This window comes from Prenolepis imparis, unplaced genomic scaffold (assembly GCF_030444845.1).
Source record: "Prenolepis imparis isolate NDT839.2.m4 unplaced genomic scaffold, iyPreImpa1.0 SCAF_2, whole genome shotgun sequence".
NCBI classification, from domain to species: Eukaryota; Metazoa; Arthropoda; class Insecta; order Hymenoptera; family Formicidae; genus Prenolepis; species Prenolepis imparis.
This window is the reverse complement of record NW_028141160.1, coordinates 18,811,346-18,827,791: the sequence shown is the minus strand read 5'-3', so window position 1 is coordinate 18,827,791 and position 16,446 is coordinate 18,811,346. Positions and strand designations below refer to the sequence as shown.

The following is a 16,446-nucleotide window of genomic DNA, read 5'->3' as shown; positions in this document are numbered from 1 at the left end:
TATTAATTTTACGCATTTTATATAAAAAAGTTTCTAGGCTCTTGTGATCTTGGTACCATAATTATCTGCTAACTACGTACTCTTGAAATGCATATACGATTAATTTTTGGCGCGCTTTAAATATATTGAAAATCGAGATTTTGTCACCGCGGACCCCATACGTCGCGTATTAATTATACGTAATTTATATCAAAAAGTTTGTAAGCTCTTGTGCTATTAGTACCATAATTATCTGCTAACTATGTACTGTTGAAATATATATACGATTAATTTTTGGCGCGGTTTAAATATATTAAAAATTGAAATTTTGTCACCGCGCAACCCATACGTCGCATATTAATTTTACGCATTTTATATAAAAAAGTTTCTAGGCTCTTGTGATCTTGGTACCATAATTATCTGCTAACTACGTACTCTTGAAATGCATATACGATTAATTTTTGGCGCGCTTTAAATATATTGAAAATCGAGATTTTGTCACCGCGGACCCCATACGTCGCGTATTAATTATACGTAATTTATATCAAAAAGTTTGTAAGCTCTTGTGCTATTAGTACCATAATTATCTGCTAACTACGTACTCTTGAAATGCATATACGATTAATTTTTGGCGCGCTTTAAATATATTGAAAATCGTAATTTTGTCACCGCGGACCCCATACGTCGCATATTAATTTTAAGTATATTGAAGCAAAAAGTTTGTAGGCTCTTGTGCTATTGGTACCATAATTATCTGCTAACTATGTACTCTTGAAATATATATACGATTAATTTTTGGCGCGCTATAAATATATTGAAAATTGAAATTTTGTCACCGCGGAACCCGTACGCCGCATATTAATTTTACGTACTTTATATCAAAAAGTTTGTAGGCTCTTGCGCTATTGGTACCATAATTATCTGCTAACTACGTACTCTTGAAATGCATATACGATTAATTTTTGGCGCGCTTTAAATATATTGAAAATCGAAATTTTGTCACCGCGGGCCCCATATGTCGCATATTTATTTTACGCATTTTATATCAAAAAGTTTATAGGCTCTTATGCTATTGGTACCATAATTATCTGCTAACTACGTACTCTTGAAATGCATATACGATTAATTTTTGGCGCGCTTTAAATATATTGAAAATCGAAATTATCACCGCGGAACCCATACGTCGCATATTAATTTTACGTACTTTATATCAAAAAGTTTGTAGGCTCTTGCGCTATTGGTACCATAATTATCTGCTAACTACGTACTCTTGAAATGCATATACGATTAATTTTTCGCGCGCTTTAAATATATTAAAAATTGAAATTTTGTCACCGCGCAACCCATACGTCGCATATTTATTTTACGCATTTTATATCAAAAAGTTTGTAGGTTCTTGTGCTCTTGGTAACATAATTATCTGCTAACTATGTACTGTTGAAATATATATACGATTAATTTTTGGCGCGGTTTAAATATATTAAAAATTGAAATTTTATCACCGCGCAACCCATACGTCGCATATTAATTATACGTACTTTAAATCAAAAAGTTTGTAGGCTCTTGTGCTATTGGTACCATAATTATCTGCTAACTATGTACTGTTGAAATATATATACGATTAATTTTTGGCGCGGTTTAAATATATTGAAAATTGAAATTTTGTCACCGCGCAACCCATACGTCGCATATTAATTATACGTACTTTATATCAAAAAGTTTGTAAGCTCTTGTGCTATTGGTACCATAATTATCTGCTAACTATGTACTCTTGAAATATATATACGATTAATTTTTAGCGCGCTATAAATATATTGAAAATCGAAATTTTGTCACCGCGGAACCCGCATATTAATTTTACGTACTTTATATCAAAAAGTTTGTAGGCTCTTGCGCTATTGGTACCATAATTATCTGCTAACTACGTACTCTTGAAATGCATATACGATTAATTTTTGGCGCGCTTTAAATATATTGAAAATCGAAATTTTGTCACCGCGGGCCCCATATGTCGCATATTTATTTTACGCATTTTATATCAAAAAGTTTGTAGGCTCTTGTGCTATTAGTACCATAATTATCTGCTAACTATGTACTGTTGAAATATATATACGATTAATTTTTGGCGCTGTTTAAATATATTGAAAATTGAAATTTTGTCACCGCGCAACCCATACGTCGCATATTAATTATACGTACTTTATATCAAAAAGTTTGTAGGCTCTTGTGCTATTGGTACCATAATTATCTGCTAACTACGTACTCTTAAAATGCATATACGATTAATTTTTGGCGCGCTTTAAATATATTGAAAATCGAAATTTTGTCACCACGGACCCCATACGTCACATATTAATTTTACGCATTTTATATCAAAAAGTTTGTAGGCTCTTGTGCTATTGGTACCATAATTATCTGCTAACTGTGTACTGTTGAAATATATATACGATTAATTTTTGGCGCGGTTTAAATATATTAAAAATTGAAATTTTGTCACCGCGCAACCCATACGTCGCATATTAATTATACGTACTTTATATCAAAAAGTTTGTAGGCTCTTGTGCTATTGGTACCATAATTATCTGCTAACTACGTACTCTTAAAATACATATACGATTAATTTTTGGCGCGCTTTAAATATATTGAAAATCGAAATTTTGTCACCGCGGAACCCATACGTCGCATTTTAATTTTACGTACTTTATAACAAAAAGTTTGTAGGCTCTTGTGTTCTTGGTACCATAATAATATGTTAACTATGTACTGTTGATATATATATATATACGCGATTAATTTTTCGCGCGCTTTAAATATATTAAAAATCGAAATTTTGTCACCGCTGTTCCCATACGTCGCATATATATATATATATTATGTATTTTACATTAAAAAGTTGGTACGCTCGTTTGTTCATGGTACCAAAATATTCTGCAGAAAATGTACTGTTGAAATATATGAACGATTAATTTTTGGCTTTTTTTAAATATATTAAAAAATGGAAATTTTGTCACCGCGGATCTTATACGACACGGATATCTATTACGTATTTTATATCAAAAAGTTTGTACGCTCGTTTGCTTTTGGTACCAAAATATTCTGTTGACAATGTACTGTTGAAATATACAAAAGATTATTTTTTGGCTTGTCTTTAAATGTAAAAAGTCGACAGTATGTCGCCGCGGATCTTATACCGCTCATACATAAATTATAATTTATGTATATTAAATTAAAGAATTTGTACGCTAATGTCTGCTTGCTACCAAAATAGTTTGCAAACAATTTACTATCGAAATATGTAATCGATGAATTTTTGGCTCGCTTTAAAATAATAAAAATCAATACTTTGCTGCTTTGTAGATTCCACGGAGACAAAGTTTCGATTTTTAATACATTAGGACCAGCCAAAAATACATACTTATAATACTTATATAAAATACTTATATATTTCGACTTATGTTATGTAAATTGGATCTTTAAAATTTTGAAGAAGTTAATTATTTCAACTACTGATTAAAACTTATTTAAAAAAATGAGAAGCAGGTTTAAAAATAACTAAAAATATTAAAGAAATAGTCCTCCAAAAGATAATAAAAAATATTGAAAAAACACGTGTCATAACGTAAGATATAGGACTCGACCCTAAAATTAAGAGAAAATTATTTATTGTCGGTAATAATTAAAACATAAACAAATTAATAAACGTGTTTTAAAATATCGAAAAACATTAATGAAATAGTTTTCCGAAAGATAATAAAAAACATGTGGCATAACGTAAGGTATACGATTCGACCTTAAGAGTAGAAAAAAATTAATTATCACCCCTAATGATTAAAATATAAAAAATTGAAAGAACATGTTTAAAAATATACAAATACATTAATGAAATGGTCCTTTGTTTGATAATAAATGATATTGAAAAAAGACATTTTGTCACCTAACGTTGGTATCTATAAATGAGGATTCTAAAATTTTGAAAAGGTTAATTATCATAATTAATGATTAAACTTATTTAAATATTAAATAGCGCGTTCAAAAATATTTGAAAACATTAATAAAATAGTCTTCCGAAAGATAATAAAAAATATAGAGAAAACACGTGACATAACGTAAGGTATAGGACTCGATTCTAAGATTGGGAAAACCAACTATTGCTGGTAATGATTTAAACATTAAATAAAAATGCGCATTTAGAAACAAAAAAAAATGACCCGTTCGATTATAAAAAATATTAAAAGACATGTGACTTAACGTAACGTTGATGATGTCTAAATGGTGACCCTAAAATTATGAAAAGATTAATTATTGTCACTAATAATTTAAACTTTTTAAAAAATGAACTAACGTGTTTAAAAATATAGGTGGTAAATGGTGGTAAAATGTTCCTCCGTTCGATAATAAAAAATATTTAAAAAATACGTGACATGTCATAACAACATTCTCGACTTTAAAATTATGAAGTAATTAATTATCGCCGCTGTTGCTTTAATTTAAATTATGGAGAAAAAAATGAAGTCGACACGGTACGAGTGTCATTATCATGTTCATAAATTTGTTTTGCTGGTATCAACCAATCACATACGCGGAAAAGAGTCACCAATACATAATTTTTGTTATATTTGTTTAAGTATCTCTATATATATATATGTGTATTTTATTTGTTATTACAGATAAGCACATTGGAGCACCAGGGAGACATCGAATAACCCTGGGGCAATTGTGAGGTAAGCAAAATAATTATATAACATTTCTTTTAAGAAACATATAATTTTTGTTTAAGTATCTCTATATATATTTTTTTTTTATTTGTTACAGGTAGCATTGCTGATAAGCTGCGCGCGAGTTTGACTGCCAGATCCTCGAGTGTCGAACGGACGTTGATTCGTGCGATTATAGTTTTCGGTTTTCGCATCGTTTTTTCTCATTGCGCAATGTACGCGAAATACGCGTGCGATTCACGTGTCGCGTCGGGAGTGCCGTGTAAAGTGCCGGGCGATTGTAATTATTCGTGTTTTCGCGAGTGTCGTGAGTGCTACCATTGACCAAGAGAGGAGGAGGAGGCCCAGGGAGGCATCGGGCGACAACGGGGCAACTGTGAGGTATGCAAAATATCTAAAAACATTTTTTTCTAAACGGCATTGAGATATTCGACCGTTTCCAGACTTTCAAAACACCCTGTACACACAAATCACACACCCACACATACACACACATACACACATATGTACATGTATATACATAATTGGAATATTTTGTTTTCAGATCAATGTGTGTGCTGTGTATTACAACTACGCTATTGCACGTATCGGTGAGTGAGAAATTGTTTATTTCGATCAAGTTGAAAGTATTATAACATATTCCTTTCTAAAAAAAAGCGTATTAAGTCGATTCTCGCAAGTATTGTTGCATCTTTTCCGCGATGCTTATATTGACTGTCTCGATTCGCATTGTGCGTTATATTCGTAGCATCGAGAGGTTGTCATCGAGAGGTTGTCATCGCGAGAGTTGGTAGTTTGACAGTTTGTTCAAAATAAAATAAAATAAAATAATAATATTAGTTTTAAATAATATATTATAATACTTTAAATTCGATTAATATTTTTGACAGTTATCAGCTGATTTCTGTCAAAAAGTATTAATCGCAGATAAAGTATTATAATATATTATTTACAACATATATATATATATATATTACTATTTTTATATTTTTTACTTTTAAATATTTTTATTATTATTTTAAAATTTGTTTAGCAAATTAACGCTTTAATTAGCTGATTTCTATAAAAAATATTAATAAAGCGTTAATTTGTGTGTTAATTAAATTTTAAAATAATATGTTAAAAATATTAAATATATTTTATATTTTTTACTATTTAAATATTTAGATATTAAATATATGTATTGTTATTTTTTTTATTTAAATATATAATAATTATATAAATTTAATATATATAATTTAAATATATAATAATTATATAAATATATAATATTATATGTATATATTTAATATTTTTTACAATTTTTTTACTTATTATTATAGTAATAAGTTGTGAATAATATGTTATAATACTTTAAATTCGATTAATATTTTTTGACAGAAATCAGCTGATAACTGCCAAAAATATTAATCGAGTTTAAAGTATTATAACATATTATTTAAAACATATTATTATTTTATTTAATTTTTTTGAACAAACTATCAAACTGCTAACTCTCGTGATGACAGCCTCTCGATGATACGAATACAATGCACAACGCGAATCGAGACAGCCAATCAGCATCGCGGGAAAGAGGCATAATATAGAGATATAATATATAATATATATAATATATAATATATAATATTATACACACACTCTCTCTCTCTCTGTCTTATCACTCACAAAATTAATATTATTTGAATAAAGTCATGCTTCATAAAAGTATGCGAATTTTACATGTGTGCGGATAGTCTTTTTCATCTTTTCGATAAAAATGAGACGAATAAAATTATAGATTTTTACGATCGAATTTTTGAAATACTAGTCGTTGAATTTGGACTTCAAATATACAATTTCACAGTACAATCGAATTTTACGTTGTAACAAAGTATGCGTACATTCACAATATTCTCTGCAAAATGTCCCATACGTTTCCCGTGATATCCCGAGGCACTGAATACACATCCTGCGTCTCTATATTGACAGTTTCAGCAGAATCAACGTTGTGCATGTTGCTGCTGAAGGCTGGTTTGTTCGATGATCACGAATTTCATATCCGTGAATATTGTATCGCGTTAAAAAATAGTAGCTCGACTTTTCACTCCTTTACTGAAAATATATTTTACGCTCTCGCAACTTCTTATGTTATTCGACGCTTTTTATCATGATTCCATCCCTTCGTTGCATCAATTATTTCCAATTAAGGTCAGTCCGGTATTTTTAATCGTTATACTTTCGTTATCTTTGCGCTAGAAAGATAATTTAAAATATAATGTAACATTTAAACAAATATTAATTTTTTAGAAAATATTTGAGAGATAAAGTATTTTGGAGAAAGATAAATTTGCGAGAACGCTTGTTTCTTTTTTTTAAAGAAATGCTTGAAAAGGATTTTTCGAATGATTTACGAATACTGTTGCGAATAAACCTTTCTTTACACGCATGCGCCATATTATACGGTAATACTACTATCGCAAATCTAGATGTAACGAGTTATGCGAGCGGGATACGCTAATTAGTTGATAATTACGTTTGCAATTTTCGATCTGCATTAATCTGTTACTTAATGGTTCACACTAATTTTAGTTTGCGGCCATTAAGCTGATCCATTTCTTCGCGGATCGTCGAATTTGCAATAGTATTCGGTAAAACGCATTCATTAATTAAGCAAAAAATAAACAGGCGAGAGTCATGAATAAGATTCAGCCAATTGGTTTAAATTACTACTTTGTTCGTCTTTCTTACAAAAATAAATCGGCGGTTCTAGTTATTTATAGGGATATCTTTAATAATTGCAATTTTTTTATTTAGTCATTAATTATGTTGTTAATTTTTTATAAATAAAAGATTCTTCTTTTTAAGTCGAATATAAGAAAAAATAATGATTCGATATGTCGATAATTTAGTATTTTTGGATATTTATTTTATCTTTTTTACGCGTTTTTAAATGAAAAATGACAAAGGAATGTAACTCTTTCTCATTTGTAGTATATATTGTACATAATACAATTGGAATGTTCAGTGTTCTTTAGATCTCACAATCAGATTATTATCAAGCCGGAAAATGATGTGTTTAAGATTTCTCCTGAATACCAAAGTGAATTGTATATGTACTTCCTGTATAAAGACACTGTCGCATTTTTCCCATCACACGGATGACTTGGTTTTTATCATTTGCGTTTCAGTTCTCTATAGTTTTCTAACAATTGCTCGTATTTATCTTCTTACTAGACAGAGGTTAATTACAATCGAGAGACCGTGTTAATAGTACCTGGAGACTTTGTGTTGCGCGTAGTGCGATTCTCTCTGCTAATGACAATGAAATGTAATCTAAATATAGATGTACACTGATGATGCAAAACCGCTTAAAGCAAACACGTTTTTGGTGTAACGAGTGTGTTCGAGACAGCAACTTTCTATATAACACAATAGTGAGAGATGGGCGATGATCGTGTAAACATAGAAATGGTTTTAAAATATGTCAAGTCACATCGGGGGTTTCAAGTAAAAAAAAATGGAAAAAAAACAAAAGTCAGTTAGAAAATTAGTTTAATATAAATGCTTTGAAGTATAATATAGAATCGCATTGCATATGATAGAGTATAAAGCCATGTTCCCTTCCTCAGGCAGTTGTTACGAATATTTCAAAAATAAAAAATTTGATATTTTTTTTTAATTTTTCAAAAAGCTATTTGAATTATCTATATATATATATATATATATATATGTCCTATTTATCTATATATGTGTTCTATTTATGAAGTTAATTTTATACTAATATAATATACAACTATATATACAATACCTAGATCTTTATATTAATTTTATATTAAATTTTTGATACTCGAAATTTATGAATTTTGCAATTTTTTAAACATTTTGTTAGATATGATTTAACTAACACTGAGACTACATAGAATCAGTTTTGCGACGTCTGTTATATTTAAGGAGGACACAAACCGCTAGGTTGTTTCGGTTTCAAGATGTAACTCATCTTCGGCTCACTGGTGATGGAAATTGCTTTAAAAGGCTCGTGTCTAATTAATATCTCTTCTCTTAGTCGCACACATCTAACGTGCACGTGCGACACGTAAAATTGCAATATGCGTCACTCAAGGATACGTGAATGTGTGAACGTGCGAGCGCGCGCAAATGGCGCAAAGGTGGCGAAGAACGCAGATCGCTAAAGGCGCTGTTCCGGTGACCTACTCCGCGATTATCACTCACCGGTGGCCGATCGTCGATGCAAGTGCGTGAGCGTTAACTAGTGTTGCCAACTATACCACTCCACGAGAAAAGGAGGACGCCGCGACGCGGGGACGTAATCACGATATAAACGTTGCGTGAATCGTCTTGTTTTTCGGGCCCTTTCTCGACGCGATTCTAACAGGTGCATTGAACTGACATTTGTCCGCAGCGCGATCGCGAACCACGATTTTACGCTCAATGTAATTTATATAATTTTTCATACTATATGATTCTCTATTTTTCTTAGCATTACCCGAAATTATTTTTTGAAGACTTAACAGTAAAATAATCACAATATCATATATAATAAATATTCTTGTTTTGTGCTACAATATTGTATATAAATGATAGAAAGTTTATAGCAACATAGGGGGGATTAATTTTGAATTATGATAAAATATTTCAAGTGGCAGTTTTTTTATTATTATTTTTATATGGAAAGAATTGAATATTATTATGCTCTGATTTTGATACATTAAATTATCGTACATTGATGTGAATTTTAATTTTTCGGAACTTCGAGTAAGAACTTCATCTTTTTATAATATATTAATATACTTTTACTAAAATAAATTTAATGTATGTATAACATATATATAATATTGCAGAATATTTTTTTCATCAAAATAGAGGGGAAACATCATGTTAATTGATTTGTGTTGATATATTAACATAGCTTTCGGGTATAAAATATGCACATTTGTTAAATCGCGTACAAATTAGCCATACAGTAATCGTATAAAGTCGGATCTGTGTTTCTCGATCCCCTTCTCAGTTCTCGTTATTAAGTGAATGATGAATCCGGATCGCTGCCGATTTCTGGCAAGAGTTCGCGCGGAGAAAGTATGGCCGATCGAAGGATGCTGCGATCGATCTGGGCGGCGAAGCGTGACCGATTCGTGAACATTGAACATGATTCCTTGATCGCGAGATGCTTTTTGCTCGTCTCGTATTTATCCTATTTTTCACGCGTTTACCGTAATCATTGACTTTTTAACGCGATTGCTATAAGGATGTATGTGATGTCTCTCTCTTACATGTCCATGATTATTTACATACGTGTCCTCTAACGGGCTGTGTCTCAAAATTTTCTTTGAGTATTGAACTATAACGGATTAAAATAACAGCAAATTCGTATCGTAATTCGGGGATGACGTATATATGACATTTTACTGTGCACGCGATGACGAAGTAAACATTGTTAAATAAATATGGCATACTTTTATTGAATATATATTTGGCAAATGAGGGCATTGTTTGGAACCTACTTAACATATATTTCCAACTTGTTTGCACAAGTGCGGTCGCGACTTTCTTATCGTGACGTCACTCTTACATTTATCGCATTATTTGATGTGTATGAAATTGAGCCGTGCATCGTGTTTTATTACTGACTTCCTTGCTGTTGCCACCCTTGCAGCGTATATTATCTTGCATAGTTTATAAGAGTTTAAGACTTGCTGCAGAGGTTTGGCGTCATCCGAGATATGCGCGTGCAGCATGATTGATTTAAATCAGCAGGTAATGAAAAGATGCAGCTCAGTACAATGATTCGTGTGATTCCTTAAAGCTAGTTGCATGCGGCGAAATATGGTTGGAAAATAGCACGGTATATATCATTCAGAACCAGGTAACAAGGCAAACAAGACAGCGTGCAATTTAACCATCCCAGCAAACGGGAGAGCAATAAACTGTAAGGAAACTGCCCTTTCAGTCCAAGTAGAAACCTTCTTGTTAGGTTTCAATTGATCCCAAATTTTACATTAAACTGCTCTATATTTCAAAAATTATTTTTACTTATTAAATATGGAACCTAAGATTAAAGAGATAAAAAAATAGGTTCGTAAAGAACTAATCGTTCTCCGAAAATTTAATTAATGAGCGTAAATATATTATTTTGTCATTTGAAGATTTTAAGCATATATTGGAGATTTGGGTATTATAATGGGATTATTATATGAGACGGTGAGAGAGGCGACAAGTGGCACTCTTTACGCGCGTTTGCCAGATGGAAAAACAGCCTTGACCTAGTCGGGTGAGCATGTGTATTATGTCCGATCGACGTATTTGAAAATAGTATTTTACGACTAATTCGCTATCGGCAAGGACAATTCAGTTTTACACGTTTTAACCGCAGACAGCACAATAGAAACGTATCATTGCACCGCAAACAGCTGACGTAAGAGGCTTTAGGATTTACGTCTCGTTAACTGATCCCCGTTTCTTTTGTCGTGTTTTTGTCTTGCATAATTGGGAGAAAAAAGGTAATGGTTGGGAAAACCCGTCTTACAAACGTGTGCAAATAAAAGCAGCTTATTATCGTCTCATATAGCGCTTATTTATTAATTATATTGTTTTCAAAATACAAATGATAAAATTATATAATTAGAAATATATATAAATTTGATAATAACATTATAAAATATGTATAATTATACAAATATATATTAATAATTACAAGTTCTTCAATATGCTATATGTAGTTGATGTGCATTAAATAGTTACTTATATTAATGTTTAACACGCGACATTGAATCGATATATCAACTTAATTTTAACAGATATTTAATTCGCGACGCGCGCGATATTATATTAAATTATAACTCTAATTTAATAGAAAATCCTTCTAATTATTTTATCCGCGTATTTCAATTATTTTATTGAAAAAAAAAGATTGTATCTTTCCTGCATTAATTTGTCATTGCTATTGCTGCTTAAGTAAAATTCTCTCTTTCAGCAGTAGATTAAATTACAAAATACATTATATACCGTGGCATATTATGAAAGATATTATTGGCTTTACGTATATTTTTTTAGCAAGATATTAACGCAAATGTACGAAATATCTTCTCATTTTACGGGGACACGTTATTTATGTGGCTCATCGTTGCGGCGCAATGCTATAATAAATAATTTCGATTAAAGGGCTCCGTTTATCACACAAATTCAATAGGCAACGTTTGCCCCGGCTTATGACCGCGACTACAGTGTGTTTCAATTAAAATCGTAATAGAATACATTATCACCTCTGCGCTGAGCATAAATTTTCCCGAGTATAATAGATGAAAATATTTCTTTTGTTTAACGAGCGCGACTGCGATTTTCAAAACGTTAATATAGACCGAATGGTTTATCGTCATTTTACATTTGGTAATTAAATTGAAATTTTAGTTATAGTAGAGTTCCTACACCAAAATAAATAAATAAAACAATTTTTTTAAAGATAAGTAATATTCTGATGGCTTATTTACGTTACAAGAGACTTGAAACGTAACAAAATGTTCTCTCAAAACGAAACAAAATTGAGATACGCTCCGTGATCAGGGCTCGGGTTGAAATTTCCGCCAAGGGAAAGTCGGCTGGACGTTGGTCAAAGAATACATTCCCGCTACTGATTTCCACCTTTTCTGGGCCACCCTGTAGAGAAAGAATATCGAGACTGTGGAAGAATTGTTGACGATCCGCATACCACAACGCCGGATGATCGTGCGGCGACGTTACCGCACACAAACACGCGCCGCATCACATACGCGGACTCGGTTGTTGTAAGCCTGAGAGAAGGAACGAGACACTATAAAGTGGCGTGCCACGGGAGTATGGACCTTGCGAGCGGTCAAAGTCGTGGCCTACTTCACTTCCTGGCTTCGAGAAACTTTCTCCTCGTGCAGCTCGTGCGTTCACGCGAGAACCGAGAGCGGGGTGTACTCGAGATCGGATGTATGTATGTACCGTCGAGATCGCGGCTTCCCGCGCTTCTCGAAGATGATGCACGGTGGGCGAAAATGCCAATCTATCTCTAAAGACGAGTGCTCGCACTATAGCATTAAATGTTTGATCAAGTCAATTCAAGACGATGATCTATGATTTTCGTATGAGACGGTAAACAGTTAGACAGCTTGTCTTTTTGTAATGTTAAATGGACCCGCTATATAAATATAAACGTAAATTTTCTGTAGAAGCACGTGAATTTATCAGTAGCAAATTTGTGCAAGTTAAGTTTAAATTGTGGATTATTTTCTGATGCTACACAGAGAGAATTTTTTAAAATCATCATAATTTATTACAATAAAAAAATTATATCTATCACAATAAAATATAAAATATAATTATTTTTTATTGTGATAAATATTAATCAGGGAAATTCTCATAAAATTCCTTCCATACCATATTGTCTCACAATTACCATGATTTTCAGGGTAAATTCTAACAAGAAAATTCTCTGTGTATGCATGATTAATATTCTCTTTTTACATTTTATGCACTTATTTTTGCATTGCTCAGAAAGATATAAATAGAGATCTAGTTCAATTTTTTTTCGAAAGATCTATTCAACGTGTGACATTTCCAACATTTATATTCATGAAATTATTCTCTCTTCAGTTGATAAATAAATAATTCAAAGTAAATTTAGTCTTCGCCATGTAGGTAACAATATATATTGAAATATGATATAGGGTATATAATTTCGTGTTTTATTTCTGGAAAATGGATCAAGTCGTTACTTTTAAACTTTATTTCAGCGCGAATCAGTTTTTATACCGTAACCATTTGGAGGACATTAATAATCCTCCGTTATCGATACTAAAAACGGTCTCTCATCTCGTCCTGATTTTTGTTAATCGGCCAACGTATAACTAAAAGTATTATTTGGAACGTTCCATTGGCCGAGTATCCGATGGTACATCCGAGTATGGGCCACGATCCATAAACCATGTGTACGAAGCGTGCACCACTCGCCAGGTCGATAATCCGCGAGCGACCGTCTCTCGCGAGGCAGTAAAATATCCGTGCGAGAGTATCGGACAAACACCTAAGAGAATTGGTACCTCGGAGTCGTAAACGCGTATCTTCGGCTTTCCTGGCGCACTTATATCGTATCTCGAGAGGGGCAGCCCGACGAGTTTCACCGATTACCTCCCGAAGGTTGAACCTTCGCGGCGATACACCTTCGATGTGTCCGATTCGATATGTCCGCTAGTTACACTTTGGAAAATTGCAGCTGACTGACGACTTCGACGGGTTTCGGGCTCTCGATTGTAACCTGTTCGGGGCCGGAGAACGTCGCCGATCGCCATGTTCTGATTGCTTGAGGAATCAGAGCGTCTTCTCCGTGCTGGTCGGACTGATACAGATTTCGCAAGTCACCGTGATCTAGACGGTGTACCAGCGATAATAATTCGCTGGTAATTAACTACGAGATATCTATTGTTTGTCGCGAGGAAAGTTCGATGATGCGAATTAATATTTGTTTTCGCCAACTTTCGATTCGTTTTTCTTATCCTGAAATATTTTATTACGTGCAATATTATTATAGGAGTATTTTTCTCAAGAAATTTTAGATAAATAATCTGGAAATTGATATATCTGATACTTCTTGATATATTTTTGTCTTTAAAAAAATATTTATAACAGAGCAATATAAAAAAGTATATATATAATCTTTTTTTTAAATAAAGCTACATACATTAATGAAAAAGGTTGTCATAGAACTTTAAAGTACTCTTTACAAATATATGTATTGTTCTAAAATAAGAATCACGATATAATAATCACAAATTAAAAAATAAAAAAAATTTTTTCTAAAATTACTTAATCCAAAATCCGTTTCAAATTTATACACGATTATTCTATGAAAGGATAAGAAAGATATACAATTATCCTGAACGTATACCAAATGTACAACGCGCTAATGTGCATGAAGGGAATTTGCGAGCGAGCGATTATGGTCCGTTCAAATTGATGGATAGGATAGAACGTATCTAGCCGTCAGTGAACGAATATTCTGTTTGCGAATGTGCCGGGCGCCAATCGATTCCGGATGCACTTCGCAAAAGCTGCGGGAGTGCTAGATGCGATTCCCCCCGCAGTATCGATGCGGCTCGAATTCCGTTGCGAGAAAAGCCAACTGCAACGCTATTGTTGGCGAATACACTAGTTTGATCGTATTACAGAATTTATAGTAAGGGCGCGCAGAAAGAGGCACGATTCTTACAACAGTTGGAAGTTCAATCGAGAGAAATAAAATGATGCAAAAAAGTAACCGTAGGTCGTAAAACACGTGACAAGTTGCAATAATTGTATAATTCTTTCAGTTGTAATAACGAGTAATTCTTCTTCAGAGAGATCGGCAATTTAATTTCATAATAAAGAAAATTATATTTTCGTAAAAACATTAAAGAAGTTTATTAAAGAAGAATTTGCAAAACGTGCGCAAATTTATCGTCTAATAAACTTTTCTTTGCAATAGTTTTGTTGAAATATACAATTTGTCACAAAATCTTGATATATTACTTGATATATATAATAATAAAATCTACATTTTTATTCTTTAAACGACATTTTTCCTGCTTTCCTTGAAGACATAAGCAATGCATATAGAAAAAGAGAGGTATAAATACTCTCGATTTTTGATTTCTATTGTCGATTTCATAAGTCGGTTCCATATAATTATTAGGAGAAAATACTGTAATGTAGTAATAATAGTAGTCCTAATGATGCGATGCTAAGAGTTTATCCGCCCCGTTGGCAAGAATATAATTATCATCATTAGCAACAGTTTCACTGATTGTGAGTTGTAAACTCAGTAATGAGATATAGGTAGATTAGATATTCTCGATCAAGCTATCTAATCTTTTTTGAAATCTGCAAAAAAATCAATAAGGAAATTGAATTTAAGACAGTAAAAAGGGAGATGCAAAAATCAAGATAAATAATTATTATAGATATATTGGCGCGCGTGATATATATATTTTTTTAAATTATATTATCTCACTTGCATTACATTTTTTATTATATTATTTCTTGCAATACAACGTGCAGTACAATTATGGAATATTATTTATATAATTACTTATTTTTATATTTGCAATAAAAATCGTATATTATATTGCAGTAAATCTCAAGTACCTATAAATGACAAACTTGAAATTAATGGTCTATTTCGCGATGAGCATCGCTCTGTAAAGAGATGACGACTGTAAAATGACTGCCTTGGAAACTATTCTTTTGTATCGTAATTCAAAGTAAGTGTAACGCGACTGAAAAGACAAAAGAATTTAATAATCCCGACGCAATCTTCACTCGTTCTCGGGCATTTCTTCTTATAAAGAATATAAAGTATAAAGGAGCAAGTTCCACTCTTAATGTGATCTTAAATGAAAGGCGTTGAAGAAGAAGAAGAAAGAGTGCACGCGCGGGCATTTTATCTTTGTGCATCTCTTATCCTATTTACTTATAGAATCTTGATTCCGGATACGCAGGATGCAGCCGGTGAAAGTGAGTTCAGGGGCGTACCCCAATCTCGTTGTTGAAGGGATTCGACATGCTCGAGTGAAAAAGCATTGCCGCGTTACTTGAGTCTACGAGAAGACCGTAAAAAAATTATTGAATTAAGAAAAGAATAATATTACTTTTATTTTCATAGAAAAATTCATGCAGAGCTTTCTAAAAATTGCAAAAAAACAAAGGGTTTATTAAATAATATCCGCACATATTTTTATTATAGAACGCTAAACATGATTCA

The 16,446-nt window shown here is 32.2% G+C and overlaps 1 protein-coding gene across 1 annotated transcript in view; it reads left to right on the top strand.

Moving 5' to 3' along the window:
• Window positions 1-16,446, top strand: part of Dyl (transmembrane protein dusky-like) — a 57,384-nt gene that overhangs the window by 7,873 nt on the left and 33,065 nt on the right. Inside the window, exons 3-5 of the mRNA XM_083031499.1 lie at window positions 4,647-4,700; window positions 4,792-5,075; window positions 5,239-5,284. Of these exons, the coding sequence (XP_082887625.1) occupies window positions 5,243-5,284 (42 nt within the window). The 5' untranslated portion in view covers window positions 4,647-4,700; window positions 4,792-5,075; window positions 5,239-5,242. The remainder of the gene's footprint in view (window positions 1-4,646; window positions 4,701-4,791; window positions 5,076-5,238; window positions 5,285-16,446) is intronic.